This window comes from Salvelinus fontinalis, chromosome 2, assembly GCF_029448725.1.
Source record: "Salvelinus fontinalis isolate EN_2023a chromosome 2, ASM2944872v1, whole genome shotgun sequence".
NCBI lineage: Eukaryota > Metazoa > Chordata > Actinopteri > Salmoniformes > Salmonidae > Salvelinus > Salvelinus fontinalis.
In genome coordinates, this window is record NC_074666.1 from 77,746,063 (window position 1) to 77,772,606 (window position 26,544).

Genomic DNA, 26,544 nt, shown 5'->3' on the forward strand with positions numbered 1-26,544 from the left:
CATGTTTGTTAGGGCGGAGGCAAGCCATCTCATCATTATATACAGTATCCCTGCAAGTTTCTGCAGTTACTCTTCAACAACTTCATTATGCAGCCATCGCCTGCATTGTGGGAGGCTCTACTGTCAACCAATATGTTAGGGTGTTTGTTTCACCCACGTGAACATATGCATGACTGAAATAGGAACCAGCACGATTCATACAGTGGATATCAGTGGAGGCTGGTGAAGGGATGACAGTTCATAGTAATGGCTGGAATGGAATGAAACACTCCATCCACACATGCCATTTCATCAACTCCATTCCAGCTACTACTATGGCCATCCTCCACTCACCAGCCTCCACTGGTGGATATATACAAATAAATGTGATATGAGGCATTCTGATTGTAGCCAAAAATGTACACACACTCTTGACAAGTAGTTGAATGATAACTAGATGGGAATTAATTGACAAATGCACCAAGGGCATTCAGAACTGGTGAAATGAAGCAACGTTTTCCTAATGCCATGATCTGTGTTGACCATGGGGAATAATGGGAATTGACATTTTAATGACCAACTCATCTGATTAAAACCACCATGACAAAATAATTTGCAACAACCAAATATTTATTGATTCGAATTGATATTTCCATTACGGTTTCAAAATCAAACAAAAGAGTAATATTACTTGTTTTTTGCATTTGGAAGGAGTCAGATATTTAAAAAAAATGTACGTTAGTGAAAGTGAGTAAAACAGAAAACCTGAGGGAAATAGCTTTACCACATCCACTCCTGATAGAAAACAAATAGCCATAGTTTTAAATGGCTCAGTCGAGAACACAGAAGATGACAATTCCATATAATAATGTCCTCAGAGCTGGTGTCTAATGTGTGAGTCCTGTTTGACTATTCCAAATTCAGGTAAAAAACAACAACGGATGGGGTGGGTGGGAAGAGGAGTCAATGGGAATTCTAAATGAGAAGGCTCTGACAGGCTGTTTTGATTCCCCATCATTAATCAGTAGTGCTCCCATCAGTGTCCATGAGTTGGCTTGAGTAACCACTAAGAGCTAACAGCCCCAAATAGGTGGGCTCCATTTAAGAACATACAGTATAAGAGTTGCTGTTGACCCCCCCTCCACAAACCCTTGTCTAGGGTAAAAGTTGCTGCATGCCTCTAGTCTCCTCTTCACCCATCTGCCAATCAACATTACCCATTTGATCCATACACAGTGGAATAATCTCAAATAAGCTTTTTAGCTCTCCCAACACCTGACGACATCCATTTGCTACTCTCCCACCACTCGTTCTTCTTCCCGCTCCCCTCTTTTTAAAATCGCCCCTCTTTTTTCTTCACCTCCTCTCCTCTAGGGCGAAGGGCTCCCGAACTTGGCACTCAGCTTGGTGATGAGGGCCATGACCTTGGGGTTACCTTGGTACTTAGCGATGTTAGCTGGGTTCTGAGCCACATCCTGGAAAGCTGCCATCACCTCAGGGTCCTGGAGAAAAAACACAGGAGAGATGGGATTAGATATGGATACTGACATGGAAGCCAAGGGCTAACTTTAAGACTGCAAACACTTCAATTTAAGGAGCGTCGTACCTTCATGGCGTTGAGCACCTCCGGGTCATTAAAGAGCTCTCCCAGACCAGGCATGCCGAAAGGAGAGCCTCCAGCCCCCCCTTGGAAGCCTCCAGCCCCCCCTGGGAAACCGCCAGCCCCCCCTGGGAAACCGCCAGCCCCCCCTGGGAAACCGCCAGCCCCCCCTGGGAAACCGCCAGCACCCCCTGGGAAACCGCCAGCACCTACAGCATGAGACAAGGAACCCAGGATTAATGCGATTACAGGGCTCCAAATGGACCCTTGGGTGATGGTCAGATCATGTAGAGCAGTGGTCACCAGCCCAGGTACTGGAGAATTACAGGGCCATGGATTACAAGCCTTTGTTCAAGCCCTGCACAGACAAACCTGATTGAGCTAATCAACTTATCGTCAAGAAATTTCATGAACCCATATTCTCTCTCTTACCTGGGAAACCTGGAAAGCCACCTCCTCCTGCTGCTTGTCTAGCCTCCTCCTCCTGTGCAGAGTTTAAAAAAATGTTTTAACGTTGAGACACTATTTTGAAATTCTTATTCTCTGTTCTTGCACCAAACACTCACCCTCTGAGCTTTCTCATGCTCTTCCCTCGCTTTCTTTACCCTCTCCTTCCTGTCCTTGATCTCTCGCTCCTCCCTCTTGCGCTCGTACTTGCGCCGGTGCTCAATGATTTTATTCGCCTGAGGAGAAAAAGAGCATGAGTTGAAAGTCAGACCAGAAGACACTGATTGACCAGACAACCTTGAAACTGCTCTGGTTTCAAAAAGACAGTTAGTGGCTGGGTACCTTGGGCTGGACCTCTTTCAGCATAGCGCTGGCATCCTCGTCGTAATCCAGTTTGCAGGCAGTGGCCAGGTCCTTCGCTGCCTCCTCCCAGTGCCCCAGCAACCTGACACACAAAGAGGAAAGAGACTCAATCAAAGTATTGTATTAGGGGTGTGCCAAAATGGCCATACTCGTAATCGTATCTGTATATTGACAGTTGATAGATGTTAGCAAAATACCTCCCTGCACATTCACTGCAAAATAAAGCTACAGATTAGGAGCAGCGTGCGGAGGTGTGTGTCTGTGTCCTCAACTTGCAGTGGGCTGCCAAGTTTGCTAACACTCAGTCAGAATGCCCATCAGCGTTTCATATTTTCCCCCCTACCCATGCCTCGCATGTTAGATATTATGCACATATCTTGATAGCAAACGTCCTCACCATGTGATTTATCATAGTAGCAGGCAGCAGCAATCTAAATGATCAGATCGAAAAATATGCAAGGAAAACTGATCTTGTGAAATTATGACGTGAGTGGACAGAGAAATACAACTTCACTCTATCCAATCAGAGCAGCATGACCAACGTACAGCCAGGCTTTTTCTTTAGACAGCCAGCCAGTTGAGTTATTTAGACCATGTAGAACCTTGCACATGACTGACTAACTTGAGAAAGATGTGTGCTGACACTCAAATGTATTTTTTCCAATCACAGATAATAAAAATACCCTGATCATAATCGTATCCAGAAAATTGCCAATATCCCTTACGATACTCATTTTGTCCGACTACTTGGCACCCCCCTATATTGTCGGCACCCCCCTATATTGTATTACTTATAAATCACAACTGCATTGTGTCTGAAGAGATTGAATATGCAACCTATCTAGCAGCATACTTGTGAGCTTTCCCCCTCCACTTGTAGGGCTGTGCAGAATCTGGGTTGATGTCAATGGCTCTGTCGCAGTCCCGCTTAGCTGCATTGGGTTTCTGCATCCGGATGTAGACGCTGGCAAAGAACATATGACAGTCTGTATGAATACTACGTGATCATGTACTAGAGCACATCATGTGGTATGGCATTGTTAAGTCTAGCCGTGGGACTCACCTAGCCCTCTTGGCATACATGATAGCTACCCGTGGATTGAGTTTGATGGCTTCAGTGAAGAGGTCCAGGGCTTTCTGCAACTCACCTGTATTTGACAGCACCAAAAAGTGATGATTATAACCACTGGTCATTAAAATGTCTTCCTGATTTACTACAAGGTCAGGGCAATGTTAATGCAAGAACCTTAGAACAACCAACCCACCTTCTCCTAACGCTTCGATAGCTTCCATCTTCTTCTCGTTGGCCTGGTCCATCATTTCCTCTGTCACCTAAAGGAATAAGAACATACTATGTATCTGCAAGACATGAGATGCCATGTGGTCTTCTGCTTTGGCTGGGAAATTTCAAGCAGTCTTTTTCAGGGCTTGCATGCTCACTAGATGCATTTCTCATTAGTTCTCATCTGCAGAAACTCCCCAAATGAAAAGCACTTCATGCACTCTCCCATCCTTAAGTTATATTAATAACGGATTTGTCTTCAGTAGAGTAAATATTCTCACCTCCAGATTTTCAAAGTCTCCCATCTCCTGAGGTTCATCTGTGTCTGGCTCAATCACCCCATCTTGGTCGATCTCTGAAGAAGCAAGGGGATCCATGAAGCACTTCAGAATTTTAGCAGATATGAGAGACACTGAAAGCTTGCGCGTCTAATTCCACCTGCCCCACCTGTTTTGAGCCCCACATTTTTTTGTGGGCTTGCCTGTTTTAAAATGTTATTTTGGCATTAATACGAGTGACATATCAGTTTGCAAACAATGTAAAATAAATATATTTATATCATTGAGTTAATAAATCCACATACAAATATGGTCTTTCAGCCTTACTTTCAAAATCTTAGCTAGCAGTCATCAATTCAACAATCTACTGGCAAATAATTTTTAATCGTTGTAATATGAAAATAAATGGAGAAATTATAGTTAAATGTATTTTTTTATTTATTTAACCTTTAATAGATAAAACGTATCGGTGCTCATCAGCCATAAACATTACACAAGTTGGAAATCGCAAATTCAACAATGAGTGGTTTGGAAGGAATTTGTGACAGTGGCTAACTGCAAGCATTGCAACTGGGAAGTCGGGAATAAACGAGTTTTGAACGGTCATCCAAATCGGAATTGTAAATCCGGCCTCGGTCTTTCTTTGATGACAAAATTTGCCTGCGAAGGACCGCCACACCACCTTCCTTTTCAAGTGAGCAAATCACAACAAGGTGAGTCCAAAAATGTATTATATGCTGCTGCATAAATTATGTAATATGCTAGGGAGATTTGTATACTGTAGCTAAGAAAGTAATATTAAGTATATGTTGTGTAGTAAGCTGTTAGTAGCCCGTGTGCCTCACCCTAATAATTCGGTCTATTTTCACATCTTAATTTCACCTAAAGTTACTGTTCTGACTCGGTGGTGCACATGTAGCCTATAACCTGTTTTTGAGAAATGTCATCATCGAATATTGTAAGAGCTTTCATTGTGTGCTTATATGCCCCTTTTATTTATCCTACGGTTCTGATTTGGTGTACAGGGAAAACACTAAGAACGGCCCATGTTCTAAATTCTGTCGCTGTACATTTCAAAAGTGCAGAACAAATAGTTTTTTTGACTACATCCGTCCTGGTTCGCTCATTAATGTCTTAATCGAAATGACCAATTACCTCTTATCCGCTTGTCGTCCCCTTATGCTATAGTTTGTACATCTCAATTGTCAGTAGAAACCACATTTGCTTAAGCAAGTCAGTCATATCAGCTGTTTTTTTTAAAGGCAGTAAATGAGGCTGAATTAACTGTTTCGCTGCCAGATAAGGCTCCGCTGATAGCCAGGTGTAGCAGTGGTAAGGGGTTGGACCTGCTGTAGGGACAGCTTTATGTAGGCCCTAACAGTTTGTGGGCACCGCTTGTCACCATTAAGGTGCAATTAATGTATTGTTTAGTGGTGCAATTAATTTTTTTTGCCCCACCAAGATCTACATGCTATAATCATCCACTGGTTGTATAAGCACTGCTCAAGAGCTTGGCAATCAGTTTATAAGGCAGCGTTACTAACTGTGTGGTCATGCAACGCATTGTTTGTTGATCTGCGGTCTTCACTGTATCACTGAATGCATTAGATGAAATGGAACTGTAAATGTCTGGGTGATGATTTATTGGTATGTGTGCGAGTCTAAAAAATAATTTCCTTTTCAGAGGACAATGACCCTTTGGCCTGTGTACCCATTTTCTTTACGAACTCAATGGGTGACTGTGGGAAAATGTGTGGGCCAGGTGTGAGAAAACTGCCATGGACATACCTAGTTCACTCTCCTCACTCTCAGAGGGGGCATGGGGCTCAGGAGTAGAGGCAGGGGGAGGAGCGCCAGCACATGGACACCCACCCTGAAATGAATTTGTTTTATTGGCTAAACTGTACTGGTAGGCTGTCAAATATAGCAACTGGATGGATATATGAAACAAGTCATACTTATACCTTGCATGAAGAGTCATTTTGGGGGGCTTGTGGAATTGTAGCTCCCATTCTGAAAAACAGATTATCTTCTTTAAATGTTTCCAATATAAGCCTTTCAATTTTGCCAACTACTGCCAATACATGTTGGTGTATTACTTAGTACAGTAATTTATATATAAATATTGAATAAAACATATAAACAGAATTTATATGTTTTATTCAATTAATAAAGTAAGCTGTACTGACTTATCAGACAGAGAGAAATATGCCTGATACTTAGCAGCAGCGAGTGGGTGTAACTGCGGCATTCCCGTTCAGGGTAGTTGGAGAATTGGCAACAACAAAAATCACACGAAAATGCATTAACAATGACTTCATTCATTTAACTCTAATACTCTTGATATCCGGGGAATAAACCGGGTTTTGAACATGGGTTGATCCGAATCCTAACAGATAGTGGCCCGCTAATTTTGACGATAAAGAGCAAGTGCACGCTTGACGCTATGCGATAAACAGAAGGATTATCAACTGACCCTTGCAACCAGGCCCGGAGGAAGCCGAGATCGGGAAGGTGCAATATGGAGGGATTTTCGTCGCACAACTTCACGAAGGCCTTCAACTCATGCACTTTCCGCGGGTCCATTCTCACTTCACAGGTCCAGCACACGCTACACAACAAGAAAGTGCGAGGAAGTAAAAATGAAACTGCTAGCTAGGTAGCTAGTTAAATATGAACATTGATAGCATACACTTGTGCTGCACAGCCTCATTTACTATTATTAGTAAACTAGCTAACTCCTTTATCTCAGAAAACATAGTTTGTCCCAGGGCACGTGCAGAAATGTAGCATGGATTGTGAGGATAGAATATTCTGGAATTCTGTCGAGTTAGTCATGCCGTGGGGATTATTTGAATGCATGATAAAATAAAGAGAAAACAAACCAGAAAGGCTAATTATTTCCAATAAAACACAGTATATGAGGGTTATATTAGCTACCTGTATGACCAGACGGGTAGCTTCGAGTAGAGGGGTGCAACCAAGCCTCCACAACAATCGCTTTAAAATACTAGTCGATGGTGTATGTTGTTCCGTAGATTTTTATTTATTTAACGCAGGCATTAATTAGATAGAAACGTATGACTAACAAAACAAGCGATGAGGTCCTGCGTGAATGGATGAAGTCGCAAACAAAAGAGGTCATATAATTGCTATCCAATCAAAAAACCTAATATTGTATTTCCACCAATGGTAACGATTGTCTTACAGAGGATGCTGAAACTTGTCACCTCACAAGCACGGCAGACGTACAGACGCATTTATCGACATGATATAGTCACAAATTCCTACATGTTGGCTGTCGTATGAAGAGGTAGTCGTTTTATATAGTTTGTTTGATTTTTAGTCTGCTAAAGTATTTATATTAGATGTAATTGTGTATACCTCAATAGAATTTAGCGCCACCACTTGTGGCATCATGATGATGGGAGTTAACTGTCGCTGATAGTCTGACCGACTTGCAACAATGTTGCCCTCATCTAACATTTTGACCAGATCCGCTACCCAATTGGTGTCACACACAAAGTTTTGGAGTCAAGGTGAGTGGTGAAATATTTGGTTATTTGTATTTAATTTATTACAATGGTAGAAGGTCATTTTTATATCTTGCCACTGTCCAGACAAATTAGCTTATTTTACTACTGTAGTCGGGGTCAAGATCACAATTGTGTACTCCTGGCGTCCTTTTCTCAAATCCTATTGGAGGAGAAGGTCCGAGGGGAGGGACCTCTTGCTTTCTCATCCAATGGGGTTTAGAGGACGCGTGGAGTATGCAATTGAGATCTTCCCCATGATTTATGCAAGCTAATTTCACATTGTATAACACAAATGCTTGCCTCAGCAAGATGGAAGGCATAATGCATGTTATTCACCAATAATATGTCATACCTTTATTATAGGATCAACTTATAATGTCATGTATAAGTCTTAAATAATGTAGATTTGTATGGCCAGCTGATTGTGGAAGATTCTTTAAGACCTAGGTGAAAAAGAACTGTGAATTTATTAGCAAACTTTCCCCTCACTGGTAACCTCTCTGCAGGTCATCTGTGGTGCCCATGCCGGAATGTCTCCGTTAAACCAGGAGGGTGGAAACCGCAGAAGGTTCCACCAAGATACCTCGGCCAGCTAAGCCCCTTCACTCATCCACACTTCATAAAAAATGGTTTATGTACTCATGGGCATACAGCTATGTCCCATTTCTGCCAATCAGTTACTCTACAGCATTTACCTGAAATCAAAGCTCATTGTTATCTTATTCACAACCACAAACTATGGCTATGAATACTGTTGCACTGAGTACAGTGCAGTCGCTTCAGGGAGTTTTGAATGGTGGGTTTATAACTTCTTCCCCTTCCTGCTCTCTGTCACAGGTGAGGTGACCCCTGGCTTAACCCAAACAGAGTTTGATCTCCGTCGGCAAAGACTGGCCTCTCTAATCGAGGTTCAGGCAGATCGGCTGGGACCCACTGCTTCGTCCAACAAACACCTCGTCATTGTCCTCTCCCACCCAATCCGCTACATGACCAATGACATCCCCTACCCCTTCCACCAGAACCAGGACTTCCTCTACCTCACAGGCATCCTTGAGCCAGACAGCGCCCTGGTTCTGTGTGGTACCGGCCGCCCGGACCAAGCCATCCTCTTTGTACCCCGCAGGGACCCGGCCAGGGAGCTGTGGGATGGGCCCAGGTCAGGGAAGGATGGGGCGGCAGCGTTGACGGGGGTGGAGAGGGTCCACTGCACAGAAGAGTTGGGACTTGTACTCAAAAGCCTTAAAGGTAGGGGGTAACTAGGGGAAAGTCATTTGAACATACATATTTTAGAGTAAATGTTACTCTTGGGATGAAAGATTAGGGATTAAAAGCCTGAGGAACGTAGCTCCAAATTGTGGATCAAATTTTCATTCTGAACAAATGCAAATGTTTGAACCATTTCAAAGTGATGTAAAGAAATTAGACAAACTATATCACTAACAATTTTACTCTGATTGTTCCCTCTCTCTCAGGTAGCACTGTGTGGTATGATGGCTCCAAGCCCTGCCACCCTGGGCTCCACCAGACCCATGTTTGGCCCCTGTTGGAAGGGGGGCCCATGGTGCGCTCTCTCAGACCCCTTACACACTCCCTCAGGGCCCTCAAGAGCCCAGCCGAGGTGGCTCTTATGAAGGAGGCTGGTCGCATCACAGCACAGGTGAGTCACCTCACACACGCCATGAGTGAAGCACTCTCAACTGTTCATGTAAACCCTCTGCATCCCCTCTATCAGGCATTCAAGAAGACTATGGGTATGTCTCAAGGGGACATTGATGAAGCTCTACTGTATGCTAAAGTGAGTTTCAGGTCTTTAGACACTTTATAATTATGGTGTGTTGTCATATGGTTTAATACCTATGGTAGCAACAATAATGATGAAATGTTAATGTGAATCTCTTTCTCAATCCTAGTTTGATTTTGAGTGCCGTGCCCATGGAGCCAATTTCTTGGCCTATCCTCCTGTGGTTGCTGGTGGAAACCGAGCCAATACACTTCATTACATAAACAACAACCAGATTGTCAAGGTGAAGGGACATATGTAATGTTGCTGCTGAATGTGGGCCCACAATTCTGAGGTCAGAAGTTTTAGAATTATTAACACCCCAGGTTTGCCACGATGGTACATACTACATCTATACCAGTAACTCTGTCTGTGTCCAGACAAACAAGACTTTGCCCAATTCCTTGTATTTTCTTTCTCTCAGAATGGGGAGATGGTGCTACTTGATGGAGGGTGTGAATACTTTTGTTATGTGAGTGATATTACTCGCACCTGGCCGGTGAACGGAAAGTAAGTTGCATCAACATTTTGGATATTCGCTCCTTCTCGCCATCCTTTTAATGAAGTCTCCTTTTCTACCCCTCTCTTGCATGGTGAGCCCAGGTTCAGCCCTGCCCAGGCAGAGTTGTATGAGGGGGTGTTGGAGGTGCAGAAGGCCTGTCTGTCTCTGTGCTCCCCAGGAGTCAGTCTGGACCACATCTACAGCACCATGTTGGCTCTGCTGGGACGCCAACTCAAACAGCTGGGCATCGTGAAGGGCTCCACCAGTGATGCTGATGCACTTAAGGTACGCTCAGTGTCGCTGTGTCCTTCTGCTCAAAGTAGTTCCATGGTTGGAGAAAATAACTCCATGTCCAGTTTACCTGATAATGGTATCAAATGCATGCATAGATAACTGAAGTGTGTTTAGCATCAACGTAAATTATAATATATCACTTATTAACTCAAATGTTTTAATAGTAATATTTAATTGAAAGTAATAGGTTATATTTTGTGGCTTAAGGGGACTTAACCACGTAGACTCAATGGCTAGGAAAGGGTATTAGAGGTTAATGCTCTTTATCAAAAACCCTATTGGATAACAAACACTAATACTAATAACGTTCAGTAATAAACCATTTAGGTCCATTATAATCCTTAAATTTATGTGCTGAAACTTCAGACCATTGGCCTTTTTTAATTCATATGGGTAAGAAATGTCAGGATTGGCTCCCGAGTGGCGCAGCGGTCTAAGGCACTGCATCTCAGTGCAAGAGGTGTCACTACAGACACTGGTTTGATTTCTGGCTGTATCACAACTGGCCGTGATTGGGAGTCCCATAGGGTGGCGCACAATTTTCCCAGCGTCGTCTGGGTTAGGGTTTGGCCAGGGTAGGCCGTCATTTTAAATAAGAATTTGTTCTTACCTGACTTGCTTAGTTAAATAAAGGTTAAATAAACATTTTTAAAATCAGCAAAAATAATGGCAAGTCTAGATCGGATTTTACATTTTGATTCAGACAGTACTAGAATCAGTCTTTAACACCACTGATTTCAAAAGGTGCGTACATTCCAGAGACATGGTTAATTACCGACAGAACAATCTAGACATGTAACGCAAGCGTGCAGTTTTTCCGTGTCGAGTGTGAAAAACAAGTAGAGTTCTCTAGTGCAATACTTAGGAAAGCGTATCGTTTCTCCCAGGATGCAACATTGTAAAAACACTCAAATCTCTCCGCGTTTATGAGGCATCGGGCCCTAAATTCATCATCCTCAGTGTAAGAGTCTAGGGTAGACAATAGCAACATGTTCATTTGTAGCCTAACGATCAACGTGAGAAATAGCCATATGTTTTATAAGACTCCGTTTTAAAATATTAGGCCTATGAGGTTGCACAATAATCATACCTGGGTGGTAGTCGGGGGAGAAGACCGAAAGGTGGGGGACAAGGATTGCAGCACGCCACAGGAGTAGCCTAGGTATCACACCAGCTTGGGTGACGCTTGTGTTGGGAGGCTGGGTAGGAGAGAAGGCATTCAGCAAGACTGGTGTGTGGTGGAGGAGCTTTCAGCAATGGCACCGAAGTGATTGATATCTGTTTGCTTTCTCGATTTATAGTTCTTAATAAATGTTTAGTGACCAGTGTAATTTCTCACCAAAAGATGGACATGCCATTGCCATGCTAGGCATTCTAGCAGTACCAGATGGTCTCAAAATGGCTTAGAATAGGGGTTCTCAAAAAAAAATTGGCCTGCGACCCCATTTTGATAAAATAAAAATAGTAACCCCGCCTTGTAAAAAAAAAAAAAAATTATTATGTAATCAACGGCCAATGTAAACTTTTTTAAATTGGGCTATGACAGTATATTACAATCAGTCTGACAGTATTTTTGACAGTATTTCAATCGGTATGGTTTGAAATTACTGAAATATATCAATGGTATTGGGAAATTCAGAAGATTATCAGGCAATAATGTTGTATGATCTTCTGTGTAGAAAAGAACATCACCCCAAGTCTGATTTAGTGCCTAATCTTGTCCACTCGGTTGTAGGAAGAAAACAGAAACCGCTCTGTTCATTACAACTGCATTTAGCAGCTACCGGTGGTTACTGATGTAACCCCGGTTCTATTAACTAAATGCGAATTCTCTCACGATCCCACTACAAATCAGGTGACCACACATGGGGTCGTGATCTAGTTTGGGAAAACCTGGCCTAGAACATGTCAATGTTAAAAGAATAAGAACACAACACAGTATGTTTAAGGAAATATATTGAACATTTGATTCCAGAACAATCACACTGTTGTAGTAGTGTGATGTACTAATGTTGGAGTAATGATTAATAAATGTTGAGCAAACTGTTTGTAAATGGTTTATTACTGACCGTTATTATAAAGTGTTAGGCCTACCCATGATGGCAGTTAGGCTAGCTATCAGAGCGTTAGTCCAGTAACTGAAAGGTCGCTGGTTCAAATACCTGAGACGACAAGGTGAAAAATCTGACTGTGCCCTTGAGCAAGGCATTTAACCCTAATTTACTCCTGGGGTGCTGTACTACTATGGCTGACCCTGTAAAACAACACATTTCACTGCACCTATCCGTTGTATGTGACAAATATGTCAAAATAAAGAACTGAAAGAAGGGACCCTATCAAACAGTCACATTGAGTTCAGCGCTTGAGCATGCAGTGTACTTTGTTGCTTCAGTGACCTGTATTGCTGCTTCCAGGCGGCAAGGCGCTACTGCCCCCACCATGTTGGTCACTACCTGGGCATGGATGTGCACGATACCCCTGAGCTTTCCCGCTCTCAGCCCCTCCAGCCTGGAATGGCAATCACAATAGAGCCAGGTACTGTATCCATGAGCCAGGGTACAATCTCTTACTCACACAGTTCAGTTCTTCATATTAGTCATATTCAACTGATTGACAAACTTTGAAAAACTGTGCACTTTTTAGGCTGGATTAACACTCCACTAGGGGTATTCTGCCTTAGAGGGAACACTTTATTACTGCACCACTCACCGCACGCACGGTGGGCTCCACATAGTTTACATGGTAGAATTTGTAACTTTACACAAGCATCATTTATGTTTTGCTAAGGAGAATGTTTTGTGTAGTGTAAACCCAGCCTTCCCAGTGAAACAGCCAGAGATTCCTATACAAACACTGAAGCACTACTGTTCCAGTGTTTAATGCATGTGTGTGCATGAATGCATCAAGTGACTACACTCCAGTCCATCTCTCTCTTTCAGGGCTGTACATATGTGAGGACGATGACCAGGTTCCAGAGCGATTCCGTGGACTTGGGGTGAGAATAGAGGACGACGTTGTGATTCAAGACGAGATAAACCCCTTGATCCTGTCCTCTGACACACCCAAAACCATTGCTGATGTTGAAAGAGCATGTGCACAGAGTTAGGGCGGAGAGAGACTAGACATGGGGAAGGTATATACCTTGCTCCCAACTGGAGTGTGACCGTATATACACTCCTCAAATGCTAAGTGTGAGCAAGAGTGAGTGTTCATCCCTCTCAAGAGTGACGGGTCACATTTCAGTGGGTTCGTCTTCGGTATATTGGCGATTGCACAATTTAATGTGCATCCCGCCACCTACTGTGCGGGAAGAAAACAGGGTTTCCCCAAAAAATGGAACTATCAACAAAAACTAACAAACTACCAAAAATAAAATATATCAAACAACTTCATTGTTAAAAAAATAAACTAATCTGATCCCTACACAGGCTCAGGGGGAGCCTGGGAGGGCGGGCTGTCTTCCGGCGCCAATACCCCTTCCAAGTGCTTCAGATGTGTACTAAACAAAAATATAAACGCAACATGTAAAGTGTTGGTCCCATGTTTCATGAGCTGAAATAAAAGATTCCTGAGATGTTCCATAGACACAAAAAGCTTATTGCTCTCAAATTTTGTGCACAAATGTGTTTTACGTCTCTGTTAGTGAGCATTTCTCCTTTGCAAAGATAATCAATCCACCTGACAGGTGTGGCATATCAAGAAGCTGATTAAACAGCATGATCATTAAACTGGTGCACTTTGTGCTGGGAACAATAAAAGGCTACTCTAAAATGTGCAGTTTTGTCACACAACACAATGCCACAGATGTCTCAAGTTTTGAGGGAGCGTGCAATTGGCATGCTGACTGCAGGGATGTCCAAACAGAGCTGTTTCCAGAGAATTTACTGTTAATTTCTCTACCATAAGCCGCCTCCGACATCGTTTTAGAGAATTTAGCAGTACATCCGACCGGCCTCACAACCACAGACCACGTTTAACAATGCCAGACCAAGACCTCCACATCTGGCTTCTTCTCGCCGGGGGATTGTCTGAGAAGGGGGAGGTTGTATTTCTGTCTGTAATTAAAGCCCTTTTGTGGGGGAAAACTCATTCTGATTGGCTGGGCCTGGCTCTCCAGTGGGTGGGCCTGGCTCCCAATTGGCTGTGCCCCTGCCGGGTCATGTGAAATCCATAGATTAGGGCCTAATGAATTTATTTCAATTGACTGATTTCCTTCTATGAACTGTAACTCAGTGAAATCTTTGCAATTGTTGCATGTTGCGTTTATATTTTTTGTTCAGTATAAAATCCTTAAGTCCCAAAAACGTTTCTGCTGCAGCCACAATAATGTCCAGTTTCTTAGACTTTGAGAGTTGAGCCGCAGTTTATAACTGGCAATGAACAACACAATCCCCCTTTTTAACACGGTATCTTTTGACTGGCAGGAAACATTTACTACAGGCTGTGGTACATCCACTACCATGTATTCACTAGCATCACTTGTTTTCCCAATTAATTATATGGGTTTCTGGAGGACTGCGTGATTATTCCTCATGGATCTGAATGTGGTAATGTTTTCATTGTCATTTCTATTATAAAAAGAAAATGTCTGTTCTCACAAACTAATACATTTCACAGGTTCCTTGCAGGATAGGAGAGCATTAGATAATGGCTCTATTGTGCAAGAATTGTCTCATTTATTAGGAATAGTGGGATTTGAGATATGAGTTTATTGATGAAGACAAAATGTATATTTGTGTGTGTGTTAGTTTTTATACGTAGTCATGTCTAATTGAAAATGCTGTTATAACAGAATATTCAGTTATTATTTGTAACAGTTGGTCATAAATCTACCTAAATGAGACACCTGATATAAGCCTATATGAGCATCGTTTGCCGCAATGATAATCTTATTTGTATCGATAGAAGCGAAGCGCCCTCTTAAATACATTCTGATTTGTTGGTGGAAAACGACTGCCCCCTACAGATGATAACACTGGTATTGCCGCTCCGAAAAAATTCGAAAGGATTTTCCGGGCAAACCCGAGTACCAACCCCCTTCACGCCTAATGTTGCTGTACCTCAACCCTCCCCCGTATCAGAGGAGTAGAAACAACAAGCCGCCATTTTGTTTGTGCGGACAGATCGAGAGAGGCAGGAGATACCGAGAAAGAAAGCGACTTCAGCGTCGATAATAGCGACTCCAAGACCCGCCGGTGAAAGAGTGGCGATGTCGTGTCGGTGCGAAAAGAGGGAAGAAAGTAAAAATAAAAGATAAGGCAGGAGAAGAATGAGGGAGTGAAAAAAGGAAAATCTCTGAAAATCCAAGGAAGGGGTGTTTTTACGGAGTGGAGAGGAGAGGCGGAAGAAGGCAATATATTTAACGAAGAAAAAAACCTGCGAGCGAAAGAAAAAATACAACATGAAAAAAAAATCATAATTTACCCATCGCCACAGATGAAAAAATGCCCGCATAGACAAATATACCGATAATTGTATATTGGGTATTTGAGGCGGGAGTAAAAGGAAGGTTTAAAGGAAAATATAAATTAGGATAATCGTGAAGGGGGGCATTTACCACCACAAAGACTCAAAGGATTTTGTGGACCACATATGTTTGGGGGTGTTGCTATCATTATTTTATGGACGAAGCTTGACACTTTTCTAAAATAGACATAGTATTGTAGCGACCCCTCGCTTTATCAGATTTTCGCTCATCGCTGTATTCTCTTGTTCGGGATTTTTTTCTTCACTTGCATTGCAACCTAAATCAGCATACGCAGTGACCGATGATTTCTTGCAATATTTATCAACCAATTTCATCTTTCTAATCAATGGTGATCTTATTGCAGTAGGTTATATGATTACCTTTGAAGAGCTTTCTTGGGTAAGCTTTAAATCTCAACACTTGTGGAAGTAAACCAAACGTCCTCTGCAAAATAAAACTAGGACTAATTGAATCAATTTGATAGGACATTAATTGGCACATTCTGGGCTATAACTCAAACGATTCTTGCAACATCAAATCTCAGAATTTAGCCTAAATGATTTGTCATAACAAACTAATTGCTCAAAATTGTATTGTTTCAATTTAACCTCATTGCATGTAATTGGCATAATCGCGCAAAGGGTGCAACATCCAAATGTGCATTCAGTGTCCGTTATTTTTTCCAATTCAGTGCCTTGCATTGACAAACTAACAAACTAATGTCACGATGTAGACTACAAGTAGATGGTAAGGGAAATTTATTAAATGCATGGAATTAATTTATCGAATAGGAGCCCATAGGTGTAGTACAATCTATTGGAACTTGATCAGTCAGCGTCACTGTTATTTTTTTCAGATTTGAATTGCACCCCTATACAATGGTATTTATCTAAAAGACAATGCTAATTGTTTTCAATGTTGAATGAGGTTTTTAACCCATGCTTTAAATGCATCTTAAACCACTATCACTCATTGGGACTGGGTATCCCGGTTTCATAGCCCCAAATATAGATAAGCCTATCAAGTTCTTGTTTCTTGACGATCCCAATTTACGTATGGGGATGATTTTGATATTCTGTCACTGTCGGACACATTCATCCGTGTTTTTTGTATTAGACTAAGGACCTAACGCCATAATTGTATTATTTGACAACTCATTACTTTGTGGTAATGTTGGGATCAAATTGCATTGACTGTAATGGCAATTCAGACAAAGTGGAAGATTTATCCGTTTTCGGGTCCCTCATAACTGTTGCATGAGACGAGGCCCCCAAAGGTACCTACCACTGGGGTACGGTTTGCTTGCGTTCTTTATCGCGTTTCCCATTTTGCTTCCCTGGACACGACCCCTGAGTGGAGTGCTCTAGAATTAAACACTCGATTTCGCCGGTGACTATGGCGGAAAAGACTGATGCTGCCATGGAGGACAGGTCTTGGGACCATTTTTCCAATGCCAAAGAGGCTAAATGAGATTGTCGAAGGCCTACTTGCTTGTCTTTTTCATCGACCCCACCTTCCCTCCTTCTAAACTCGGAAAAATCTATAAAGGAACAACATCTCCGACAGGGGAGGGGGATTGATAGCGACGGCTAAGCATAGATCGAGAGGGAACCCTGAAAGGAAGAGTGTATCGCAATTGCCTCCTTTCCCCCTACCGTCCCTAAACGGTGGGGGAAGAATCACAAACATTTACAGAAGGGAAGTTTGAAAGAACTCAGACGCAAACAAGGGAATAAGCCAATCCTTTGTGGATATATAGCTATTTTTTAATTCGTGAAAAAATATGGCCGATAATGTTCTGGAGTCCGGCCCGCCTTCAGCCAAGAGGCCTAAACTATCATCCCCTGCTCTCTCAGTCTCCGCCAGTGATGGAAACGGTAAACATTTTAAATGCTATAACAGTCCTGCCTAGCTGTTCAGGGATGTTATATTACCTAGCAAGTTAACCAGCTTGTTTTACTAAGTTCACATGGATTTCACATGAATGAGCCACATCCATCATCAGCCAAGTTGTGATGCCAACGTTAGCTACCAATTAGGTGGTAGTAGTAAAGGTTTGCTTGTTACCCAACTGGTCAAAGTAAGGTAGACTGGCTAATTGCCCTCCCAGTGCTATCTATGGTCTGAAGTTATCTGCCCGCTTGAAACAATGGGATAGTCCACGTATAGCAACTTGTGAACTCACAGTATTGGAATGTTTTAGGTTGTTACAGTAGCTAGTTGGCCAATTTAGCTAGCCCACGTTACTTCTCCTATTTAACTAGCTGCAGCTTGCAACCATTTATGGATAGTTAGCTAACGTTAGATATTTAACTTGAGCGTTGCAAGCAATAAAGATGCATGCTTTTGATGTTTGTGTAGCTAACTAGCTGAACGTTAGCTCTTATCAATCTTGGGCAAGGTGGCATAGCTAGCTTATTAGAGAGGTGACACCATGTACATTTTCAGTATTGGATTGGTGTAGGGGCTCATTTATTTGAACCTGTTCAGACAACTTCGCTGTAACATGGTGTCTGAAGTGTTGTTATACTTACGGCAGTTAGTTAGCGTTGTGACCGAGCCATCACCACTTCTGTGTGTTGTGTACTGCTGCATTGTTGTCTAGTGGCTACACTTGCTAGCGAGAGTCAAGTTGCTCGTGAGCAGACGAAAGTTGTAGTGCCTTTTGTCGCTACATATGTAGCAGCGTAATGTTATCTTATGCGTTTGTATGCATGTGTCTAGCTTTTTCATACCCTTTGTTTTAAAGTCTGAATTGTTTGGACTGTAGTATAAGGTGGTGTTGGACGTTATTCCTACCATTGAGTCCTGTCGTTGTTTTTTGCCCCTAATTTTCAGGACTGCTATACAATGTTAACGCCTTTGAATACTTTGAAAACATGGTAAAAGTTAAATGTCAAGCTTAAATTATTATAGGCCAGATTGAAAAACACATCAGATTTTCTAATTATGCAGACCCCACTCCCTGACGCATCCAATTCATATTTATTCAATGGGTAGTATTCAAAGGAGTTAACATCTGCCTTGGCTGGTAGTTGGCACCCACGATTCCCCATTTTGTTTGTTTCTCCATGTGATGTCTGTCATCAGGATGCTTTTATCCACATATTAAACAATTCAGGATTGCCCAAATAGGTCCCTGCATAAGTTTTAGCTTTCGTTTCAATGCAATTTCTCACATGACACAAAGTCTAGATGTAACTTTTTTGGGACACTGTGGCCACAATTCGGCAAAAGATCAGAATCTGTACTGTACTAGCTCAACCAAGTCGCCATTACACATGAAGCATATGCCTTGTACAAGCATGTTCTCTCTTAATCTCTTAACATACAGCTCTGATTTTAAGTGTCATCCAAGTTATGTTGTACCAACTGAGTCATTACTGGAATTCTAGGAAAGGCTCTGCACAGGTCTAACAAACCACTCTGTGGTGAAAAGTTGAGTCTGTTTGGAAGGGAAGAGCAAATGCAACATGCAACCCCCCTCCTTTCCTAAAAAAATAAAATAATACTTTTGACCCTGTGATGGCACAATTGGTTGGGCTGTGAAAATGGTGATGTCAGTCCAGTAAACCTCTGCTGTCTGTTGCCTCCCATTGTGATGGGAGTCTGAGGCATTGGTGCTGGACTGAATCTTGTGGACCAGGTGTAGCTCACAGTAGCATTTGCACAACCAAGCATTTGCAAAATCACTGCTTTAGAGGTAGTTTCTGTCATCATCCCCCAGACACAAGTGTACACAACTAACCATGTGTTTCATTGGTCATGGTGGTGGGGGGGATTAGCCTAGATCTTCATTTTAGTAAGAGTCGGGGGATATAGGAGGTAAATTGAGAAGGCTCTCTTTCTTGTTTATGAGACTGACGGGGTTCAACGTCTGTATGTAGCTCCTCTGTCTTAAACTACAGGTACGGATTTTGTATCCATGCCGTGCAGAAGAACAATTTGAGTGTTGCCTGTGCTATAGTCACTGCAACTTGGAGGATAGTGTAGAAATATTAACACACCCACCTGTTTCTCTAAAAGAGACTCGAGCTTGACTGAGGATGCATGCTTGCATATTTGAGCGGATCAGCTCTTGTGTGTTTCATGTTAGATCTTTTCCCCCCTCTAAGATGGCTGCAGTCTGCTGCTGCTCTAAGCTAGAGATGGCAAGAGGTGAGACTGAGATGCTTCTGGTGCCGTAGGCATTTCAAGTCTCTGCCAAGTACATCCTCAACCTGGTGTCATAAATGGACCACTTGCCCCCCCGTTTCCGAAGTTCTATATCCAGAGGTGTTTGTTTGCCATATGATAGTCATAAAGGACACAAAGGTTTGACTTTGTTTGGTATCCACCCTGCACTGTAAGTGAAGGCACGTGTCTCAGACAGGGGAAATTCAAGTAGATCTTGCAACTTAGCAGGAATGTCTGTGCTCTTGCTATTTCCCTTTCTCTATGAAGAGGCAGAGAAATGTCCTCTATACACATGCATCCACCTGCTACTCCGTCAGTGTTTACTTCTGTGGCTTCACACTCTGACCCTACCCTGTCCACTCTGTTTGCCACCCCATCAAACCACAAACTGGCCCAGGAGAGGAAACCCTTTGGTGGGAGGCTGCAGCCAGCCGCTGCACTGACTTAGGGTCCAGAAAGGGGAGGGATTAATTTAGTTGGTTGCAGCCAGCCGTTGCACTGACTTAAGGCGTCCGCATGCTTCCCATCTGAAAAAGTTTGTGCATATATTATGATGACATTTTGACGTTTTTGTGTTCAACAAGGGTTTGTTCGGCTGTTTGTGCACACCACAGTTTTTCACGAGGCAAGCCGAAGTCCCGTAACCGAAGTCTACGCCCTTTTGTCAGTGATTGGTCAACCGTACGGATTCTTCAATAAAGTGTTTGTCATTAAACGAGAGACAACTTGTTTTCATGCACGTTTTTTCACTTGCGAAATACTGCAACAACCATCTTAGTTAGATGTAAAATTGCATGACTAAGACCACCTCAGCAAAAACATCAAAGTGAATTAAAGATTTCTTGAGTTATCTTAAATTAATTCAGGCCATTTTGAGGAAGTGTATACTGGCTAAGGTCTTTTAAGCAAAGGTCACCTCGCCTAGCCAAGTTTTGCTAGGAGTAAATGGAACATAGTATGCAGACGCCGTTAGGGTCCAGAAAGAGGAGGGATTCATTTAGTTGGTTCTTTTTAGATGGAGTTATTTCTCTTTCCAGAATGAGTTATTGCTGCACATACATTTGAAGGAGGTTAGAGCTTTATTAGTGAGCTTGCCATGTCAAGGGGCACAAGTGCATTTATTTGCTACTGCTCTCAATGTACACCTCAGGATATCCCACTTACACTGCCCTCTCTTTCCTCCTCTTACCCCCTTCCAGATTTCGGTTCACTCTTTGACCTGGAGCACGACCTACCCGATGAGCTCATCAATTCGTCGGAGCTGGGGCTGGTCAACGGCGGGGACCTCAGCCAGCTGCACACCAGCCTGGGAGGAGGCCAGGACGCTGCTGCCAAACACAAACAGCTCTCGGAGCTTCTCCGGGCTGGAGCGCTGCCACCCTCGGGTCAACAGGGAGCCACCAACAGCCCCGGTGGCTCCATGGGACTCCTGGGCAGCATGAATGCCTCCCCTGGGCCCCAGAATATGGGTCCCCAGGGGCAGCACCCCTCACCCCAGCAGGCTGGAATGATGCAGCAGGCGGGCATGGTGGGTGGACTGAACAGGGCCATGATGGGGGCCCAGAAGGGCAACGGACAGCATCAAGGGTCCACGCCTCAGGGCATGATGGGAGGCCAGGTGATGAATGGCTCGCCCCGAATGGGTTACCAGGTCAACCCGGGAATGGGAAGTAACAGTAACCTGCTGGCAGAAACCCTGCAGCAGCAGGGGGGGCAGCAAATGGGGGCAGGGGGTCAGGCTGGGATGAGGCCACAGCAACCTGGAGCACTGAACAAGGTAAGACCTTCAAATTGTTTTGTAGATCGACTTGTGTTCATAAATGTCTACCGGAGCAGGATCCTCTTTTACACATTGACGTTACTGCTCTTTTGCTCTGTGCTGGTCTTGGTGTTAAGCACATCTGGCTATGCTAGCTGTCTTGACAACAGTGAGATACTATGTTTAATATGTCATTAGATGGTTTCAAGATTGCTCTGAATGAACATTAATTGACCAGAATCGAGAAGAGTATTTAGTGTGTGAACTGTGAAGTGCCTCTTTCGGAACTGATCAAGTATGTCTGACGGCAGCAGAGCAGATTCATCAACCTTTACCCTGTTATTGTGTATCCCAGCTATCATGTTGCCATAGGCTAATTTTAAATACGCACTTCACATTGCTATATAAATAATTGGATCAGAATGTCGGTGCTTTTCAGTTTAAATGCTTGTTTGTTGGTGCTGTAAATATGACAATCCAATCAGTTGTCAGAGCTGTTTTCACGAGGGCTGGGTGCAGTGGATGCTGTCATGTTCAGGCTGATGTTGCCTTGCTTAACACCTCCAGAGCAGTAGACTGCCTGAGGCTAAAAGCCCAAACCATCAATGCATGTTCTCTTTTAGTTTTTGGGCAGCTGAGAGCATAGATGTTCATTGTCAGTTGGGCAGTGTCTACATGCGTTTCCATAAGGTGTCTAAAACAGTGGGGAGTAAGAAGGGTGCACACTTACAGCCGTCAAGTTCCATCCAAAACGATCCTGATGGGACCCAGCTGAGCAGTGACCAGCTTATTTATCTGTTGGCCGTATGTGTCTTTTGTTGGAAGTAGTTGATTACATTCCTTTAGGCTGATGATATTTTGTAAGGATAAGGGTTAACAGATGATGAAAGCTGCTGGAGTAAGATCTGATTTGGTCTTTCTCCCCCTTAGCAAGCAGCTGTTCTCTCATTGTCACCCCTAGATCACTATTGTCTTCAACAGAGCTTGGTGTTTGTGTGAAAATGCTAGGAAAATTCAAGCTATTTGTTGAATTATGTTTTTGTAAGTATGTCAGCGTTAATGCTTTCTTAACAACCTCCGTGAATAAGACCAGACTGATTACTGCTCAAAGCAGTGTAATGCCTAATGGTCCAGAGATTGAACTCTATTATCTGTCAACAACTTATCTCAGGTTGCTAGTGATTTTAAAGTTAATGAAGCTTAATTAGTGTCGTTTAATCTGCTCTAAAAAATCTGCCAATTATTTTCATTTTGTTCAATAAAGAAAACCAGGACCATGAGTGTAAACTACATCTCACTCACCTAACATTCCCTTAATTTCTCCCCATCTCTTCCTCTGCCCCCGTCTCTCTCAGATGAATATGATGGCTAATGTGGGCCCCTATGGTGGTCCGTACGGTCAGTTAGCAGGCCAGGTTCTGGGTGGTGCTGGGCTGGGCCCACAGCACCAGAACAAGGCTGGTCTGGCCAACAGCCTGGCCCAGTTCAACCTGGACAAGAAGACACCGCCTATACAGGGCATGGCTGGGATGGTGAGGGCATGCTCCTTCAGTCTTCTATCTTTTTCTGTTCCTCTTATTTTTGTGAAAAATATAGGGCTGGGACAATACCAGTATTGCGATACGTGTTGTGGCAAGGAAACAAAACGTGAAGTGGATTTAACTTCTTTAGGATAACAGCCCTAGTGTTGGAAACAAATGTCATTATGTTGTCATCCAGACTCACATTTATTTGTTTCCCGAGCTATAGCAGACTATTTTACATACAGCAGGTTTTTAAAGTACTAAAGAGTTTGGTCTGCTTCGTGTTTTTATTTTTACCATGGAAAAAACATTGCGATACTGGTATTGTCAGTCCTACTAAAATACTAGATTAAAGACCCTCTGGACTTAAGTGGTAATTCACTCACAATCCACTGCTCTTAGTTCGGCCCATCCCACCTTGTCAACTTTGATCTCCCTTTTTAAAGGCCCTCCCTTGTCTTTAATCCTCCATACAGCCCCTCTATTCCAGCCATCTTCCTTCTACATCCCCCTATCCCCTCTGGTTAACTCACTCTCTTTTCGCTCTGTGTCATCAGGCCTCACAGCAGGCCTCGGCAGTAGGGCCAGTGTCGGTGGGTGGAGCGGCGGTTGGAGCCGGGGCCCAGGCTGGCCTTGGTACTGTGGCAACAGGTCCGGGGGCAGCGCCTCCCACTGCCGACCCGGAGAAGCGCAAGCTGATTCAGCAGCAGCTGGTGCTCCTGCTCCACGCCCACAAGTGCCAGCGGCGGGAGCAGGCCAACGGGGAGGTGCGCCAGTGCAGCCTGCCCCACTGCCGCACCATGAAGAACGTCCTCAACCACATGACCCACTGCCAGGCTGGAAAGTCCTGCCAGGGTGAGTTGGTGGTCCTTTTCAATACTGTTATTCTTGGTTGGTTAATATTCTGAAGTGGCTTCCACTCTCTCCTAGAGGAAGTATAGGAAGCCACTTTAGACTATTGAGATGCATCCTTCCTCTTGGTTTGAGCTTCATTTCATTCATGTTTCTGTGTTGCTTTTCAACAATCAGGCCAATCATGCTCTGGGGTTTCCCTTGTTTTTACAGTTAGATTTCCCGCCTTACTGCTGACATTAGGTCTCTACTGGGACACTGTCATTGTGTTGCGCTGTCAGTTGTCTCACTTTCTCTCCTTCTTTCTCTCTCTTCCCCCTCAGTGGCACACTGTGCCTCGTCACGACAGATCATCTCTCACTGGAAGAACTGCACTCGGCACGACTGTCCTGTCTGCCTGCCGCTCAAGAACGCTGGAGACAAAAGGAACCAGCAGTGTGAGTGTGGTTTGTATTGAGCTATGTGTCCGTCCTCTGCATTGTGATGTACTACGTGTGTTTGAACCAAGATGGCTACCTGTTCAGCATCGGTTCCCGTCATCGTTCATGGCAAGTTGATTATCTCTCACTCTCACTTCTTTTCCCTCTCCCTTCATCTCCACAGCTCTACTAAGCAGTGCTGGGGTTGGCCTGGGCAACTCATTAGGGGCAGTGCCAGGGGGTCAGCCCAGTACCCCTAACCTCACCCCGCCCAACCAGATCGACCCCAGCTCCATTGAGAGGGCCTACGCCGCCCTGGGCCTCACCTACCAGGGCAACCAGATGCCCCAGCAACCATCTCAGGCCAACCTGCCCAACCAGCCTGGCATGCGGTCGTTAAATGCCATGGGTGAGTGGGCATTGGCTCGTCAACAACAGTGTTGGTGAAGAGGAGGAAGAATCTAGAAAAATGAACAACGACCAAGGGGCAGTGTAGCAGACTTCTTAGTTTAGTCATTGATTGAGCAGGAGAACATTTTTAAAGTGTATGGTTGTGATTCCGAGGAAAGGAACTGCTTTGAACCTGTCCTCTCTTTATCTGCCCCTGTAGGAGGGAACCCCATGGGGATGAATGGAGGGGTGGGGGTGCAGCCCCCCAATCAGTCCAACCTGCTACCAGACGTCATGCTTCACAACAATATGAATGTGCAAAGGTACAACAACACACTCATACCCTCCCCATGAAATCAAATTTTATTTGTCACATGCGCCGAATACAGCAGGTGTAGACCTTACCGTGAAATGCTTACTTACAAGCACTTAACCAATAATGCAGTTCAAGAAATAGAGTTAACCTTTCCAGCGCAGGCATTCCACTAGCGGAACCCCTCGACAACATTCCGCTGAAAAGGCAGCGCGGGAAATTCAAACATATTTTTTAGAAATATGTAACTTTCACACATTATTAACAAGTCCAATACAGCAAATGAAAGATAAACATCTTGTTAATCTACCCATTGTGTCTGATTTCAAAAAGGCTTTACAGCGAAAGCACAACATATGATTGTTAGTTCCGAGCCAAGTAAAAAAAACAGACATTTTTCCATAGGAGTCACAAAAAGCAGAAATATAGATAAAATTAATCACTAACCTTTGATCTTCATCAGATGACACTCATAGGACATCATGTTACACAATACATGTATGTTTTGTTCGATAATGTGCATATTTATATCCAAAAATCTCAGTTTGCATTGGCGCATTACGTGCAGTAATGTTTTGATTCCAAAACATCCGGTGTTTTTGCAGATAGCCACAGAAATCCTCATAATAAACATTGATAAAAGATACAAGTAATATTCACAGAATTAAAGATAGACTTCTCCTTAAGAAAATATTTACTAAATAAAATAAAGTAAAAATAAATAAATTTGAATCAATCAAAAAGTAACACAAGACCTATACATAACAATAATAAGGCTATATACAGGGGGTACCGGTACTGAGTCAATGTGCAGGGGTAGAGGTTCATCGAGGTAAGAACTCACTATCCTTGGAATTCAATACTGATTTTTATGGTCCTGCCAGCTCTAAAGACTTAAAACATTATTCTACAAGGCAACACACTCACAAGTTCACAAAGTTACTTCATTGACTACCATGAGTAAAATTATAGCTTCCAGCTTGTCGTTTCTGTCCCCCTCTCTTCGTCTCTCAGTTTGATGAACGATGGCAGCGGGGTGGGCAGCCTGGGCTCCATGCCCATGGCGACCCCTCCCTCAGCCGCGGGCATGAGGAAGAACTGGCACGAGGACATCACCCAGGACCTGCGCAACCACCTCGTCCACAAGCTGTGAGTCTGCCCTGACTGCACCAGAGTCACAGAGGGGGGACACGTAGGCCATTGCAGTTTTAATGAAAAAGTGTTTATCTGCTGTTGCTATTAGTCTAGTACTCTGTATGTGACTCTGGACTGCACCCACACCACACAATTATGATTCATTGCAGGCTGTCAGTGTCTTTTGGCTTATCTCTCTGTATCTCTTTATCCGTCTGCTGGGTGAGCAGTGTGCAGGCCATCTTCCCCACCCCGGACCCGGCTGCGCTGAAGGACCGGCGGATGGAGAACCTGGTGGCATACGCTCGTAAAGTAGAGGGGGACATGTATGAGTCGGCCAACAGCAGGGTGAGAACTAACTCCTCAATGTTGTGGGTGAAGACGGGTATTACAGTAGTATACCAGAAAGTTTAAATCACCGTATTCAATAACTGACCACAACAAGTAATG

At 43.5% G+C, this 26,544-nt stretch overlaps 3 protein-coding genes across 14 annotated transcripts in view; 2 read left to right on the forward strand and 1 right to left on the reverse strand.

The window, feature by feature from the left end:
• Positions 1-591: 591 nt before the first annotated feature.
• LOC129827464 (hsc70-interacting protein-like) lies at positions 592-6,996 on the reverse strand. The gene is made up of 13 exons (XM_055888349.1): positions 6,890-6,996; positions 6,426-6,560; positions 5,914-5,962; positions 5,738-5,822; positions 3,953-4,026; positions 3,655-3,721; positions 3,453-3,537; positions 3,243-3,353; positions 2,369-2,471; positions 2,146-2,262; positions 2,012-2,063; positions 1,586-1,788; positions 592-1,481 (listed from the first exon to the last, which is right to left on the reverse strand). The coding sequence occupies exons 2-13, from the start codon at positions 6,533-6,535 to the stop codon at positions 1,350-1,352; spliced, it is 1,188 nt and encodes a 395-aa protein (XP_055744324.1). The 5' UTR covers positions 6,536-6,560; positions 6,890-6,996; the 3' UTR covers positions 592-1,349.
• Positions 6,997-7,080: 84 nt separating this feature from the next.
• On the forward strand, positions 7,081-14,904 carry LOC129827425 (xaa-Pro aminopeptidase 3-like). Of its 4 annotated transcripts, none has more exons than XM_055888284.1 (10): positions 7,081-7,488; positions 7,992-8,114; positions 8,323-8,730; positions 8,958-9,142; positions 9,218-9,280; positions 9,396-9,509; positions 9,690-9,775; positions 9,869-10,052; positions 12,476-12,596; positions 13,001-14,904. In XM_055888284.1, exons 1-10 carry the CDS (start codon positions 7,416-7,418, stop codon positions 13,165-13,167), a joined length of 1,524 nt encoding a protein of 507 aa, XP_055744259.1. In that variant the 5' UTR covers positions 7,081-7,415; the 3' UTR covers positions 13,168-14,904. The 4 variants fall into 4 exon arrangements, with proteins under 4 accessions (XP_055744259.1, XP_055744268.1, XP_055744244.1 ...); XM_055888293.1 differs by having other exon boundaries at positions 7,992-8,076; XM_055888269.1 differs by having other exon boundaries at positions 8,958-9,280.
• Positions 14,905-15,001: 97 nt separating this feature from the next.
• LOC129827393 (histone acetyltransferase p300-like) overlaps positions 15,002-26,544 on the forward strand; it is a 33,560-nt gene continuing 22,017 nt past the window's right edge. For 6 of the 9 annotated variants that reach the window (XM_055888186.1, XM_055888192.1, XM_055888213.1 and 3 more), the window contains exons 1-9: positions 15,002-17,405; positions 20,904-21,481; positions 22,819-22,995; positions 23,544-23,841; positions 24,162-24,275; positions 24,442-24,666; positions 24,868-24,970; positions 25,975-26,109; positions 26,316-26,442. In XM_055888186.1, the coding sequence (XP_055744161.1) occupies positions 17,312-17,405; positions 20,904-21,481; positions 22,819-22,995; positions 23,544-23,841; positions 24,162-24,275; positions 24,442-24,666; positions 24,868-24,970; positions 25,975-26,109; positions 26,316-26,442 (1,851 nt within the window). In that variant the 5' untranslated portion in view covers positions 15,002-17,311. The remainder of the gene's footprint in view (positions 17,406-20,903; positions 21,482-22,818; positions 22,996-23,543; positions 23,842-24,161; positions 24,276-24,441; positions 24,667-24,867; positions 24,971-25,974; positions 26,110-26,315; positions 26,443-26,544) is intronic. The other 3 variants (XM_055888201.1, XM_055888246.1, XM_055888256.1) reach the window with 1 other exon arrangement.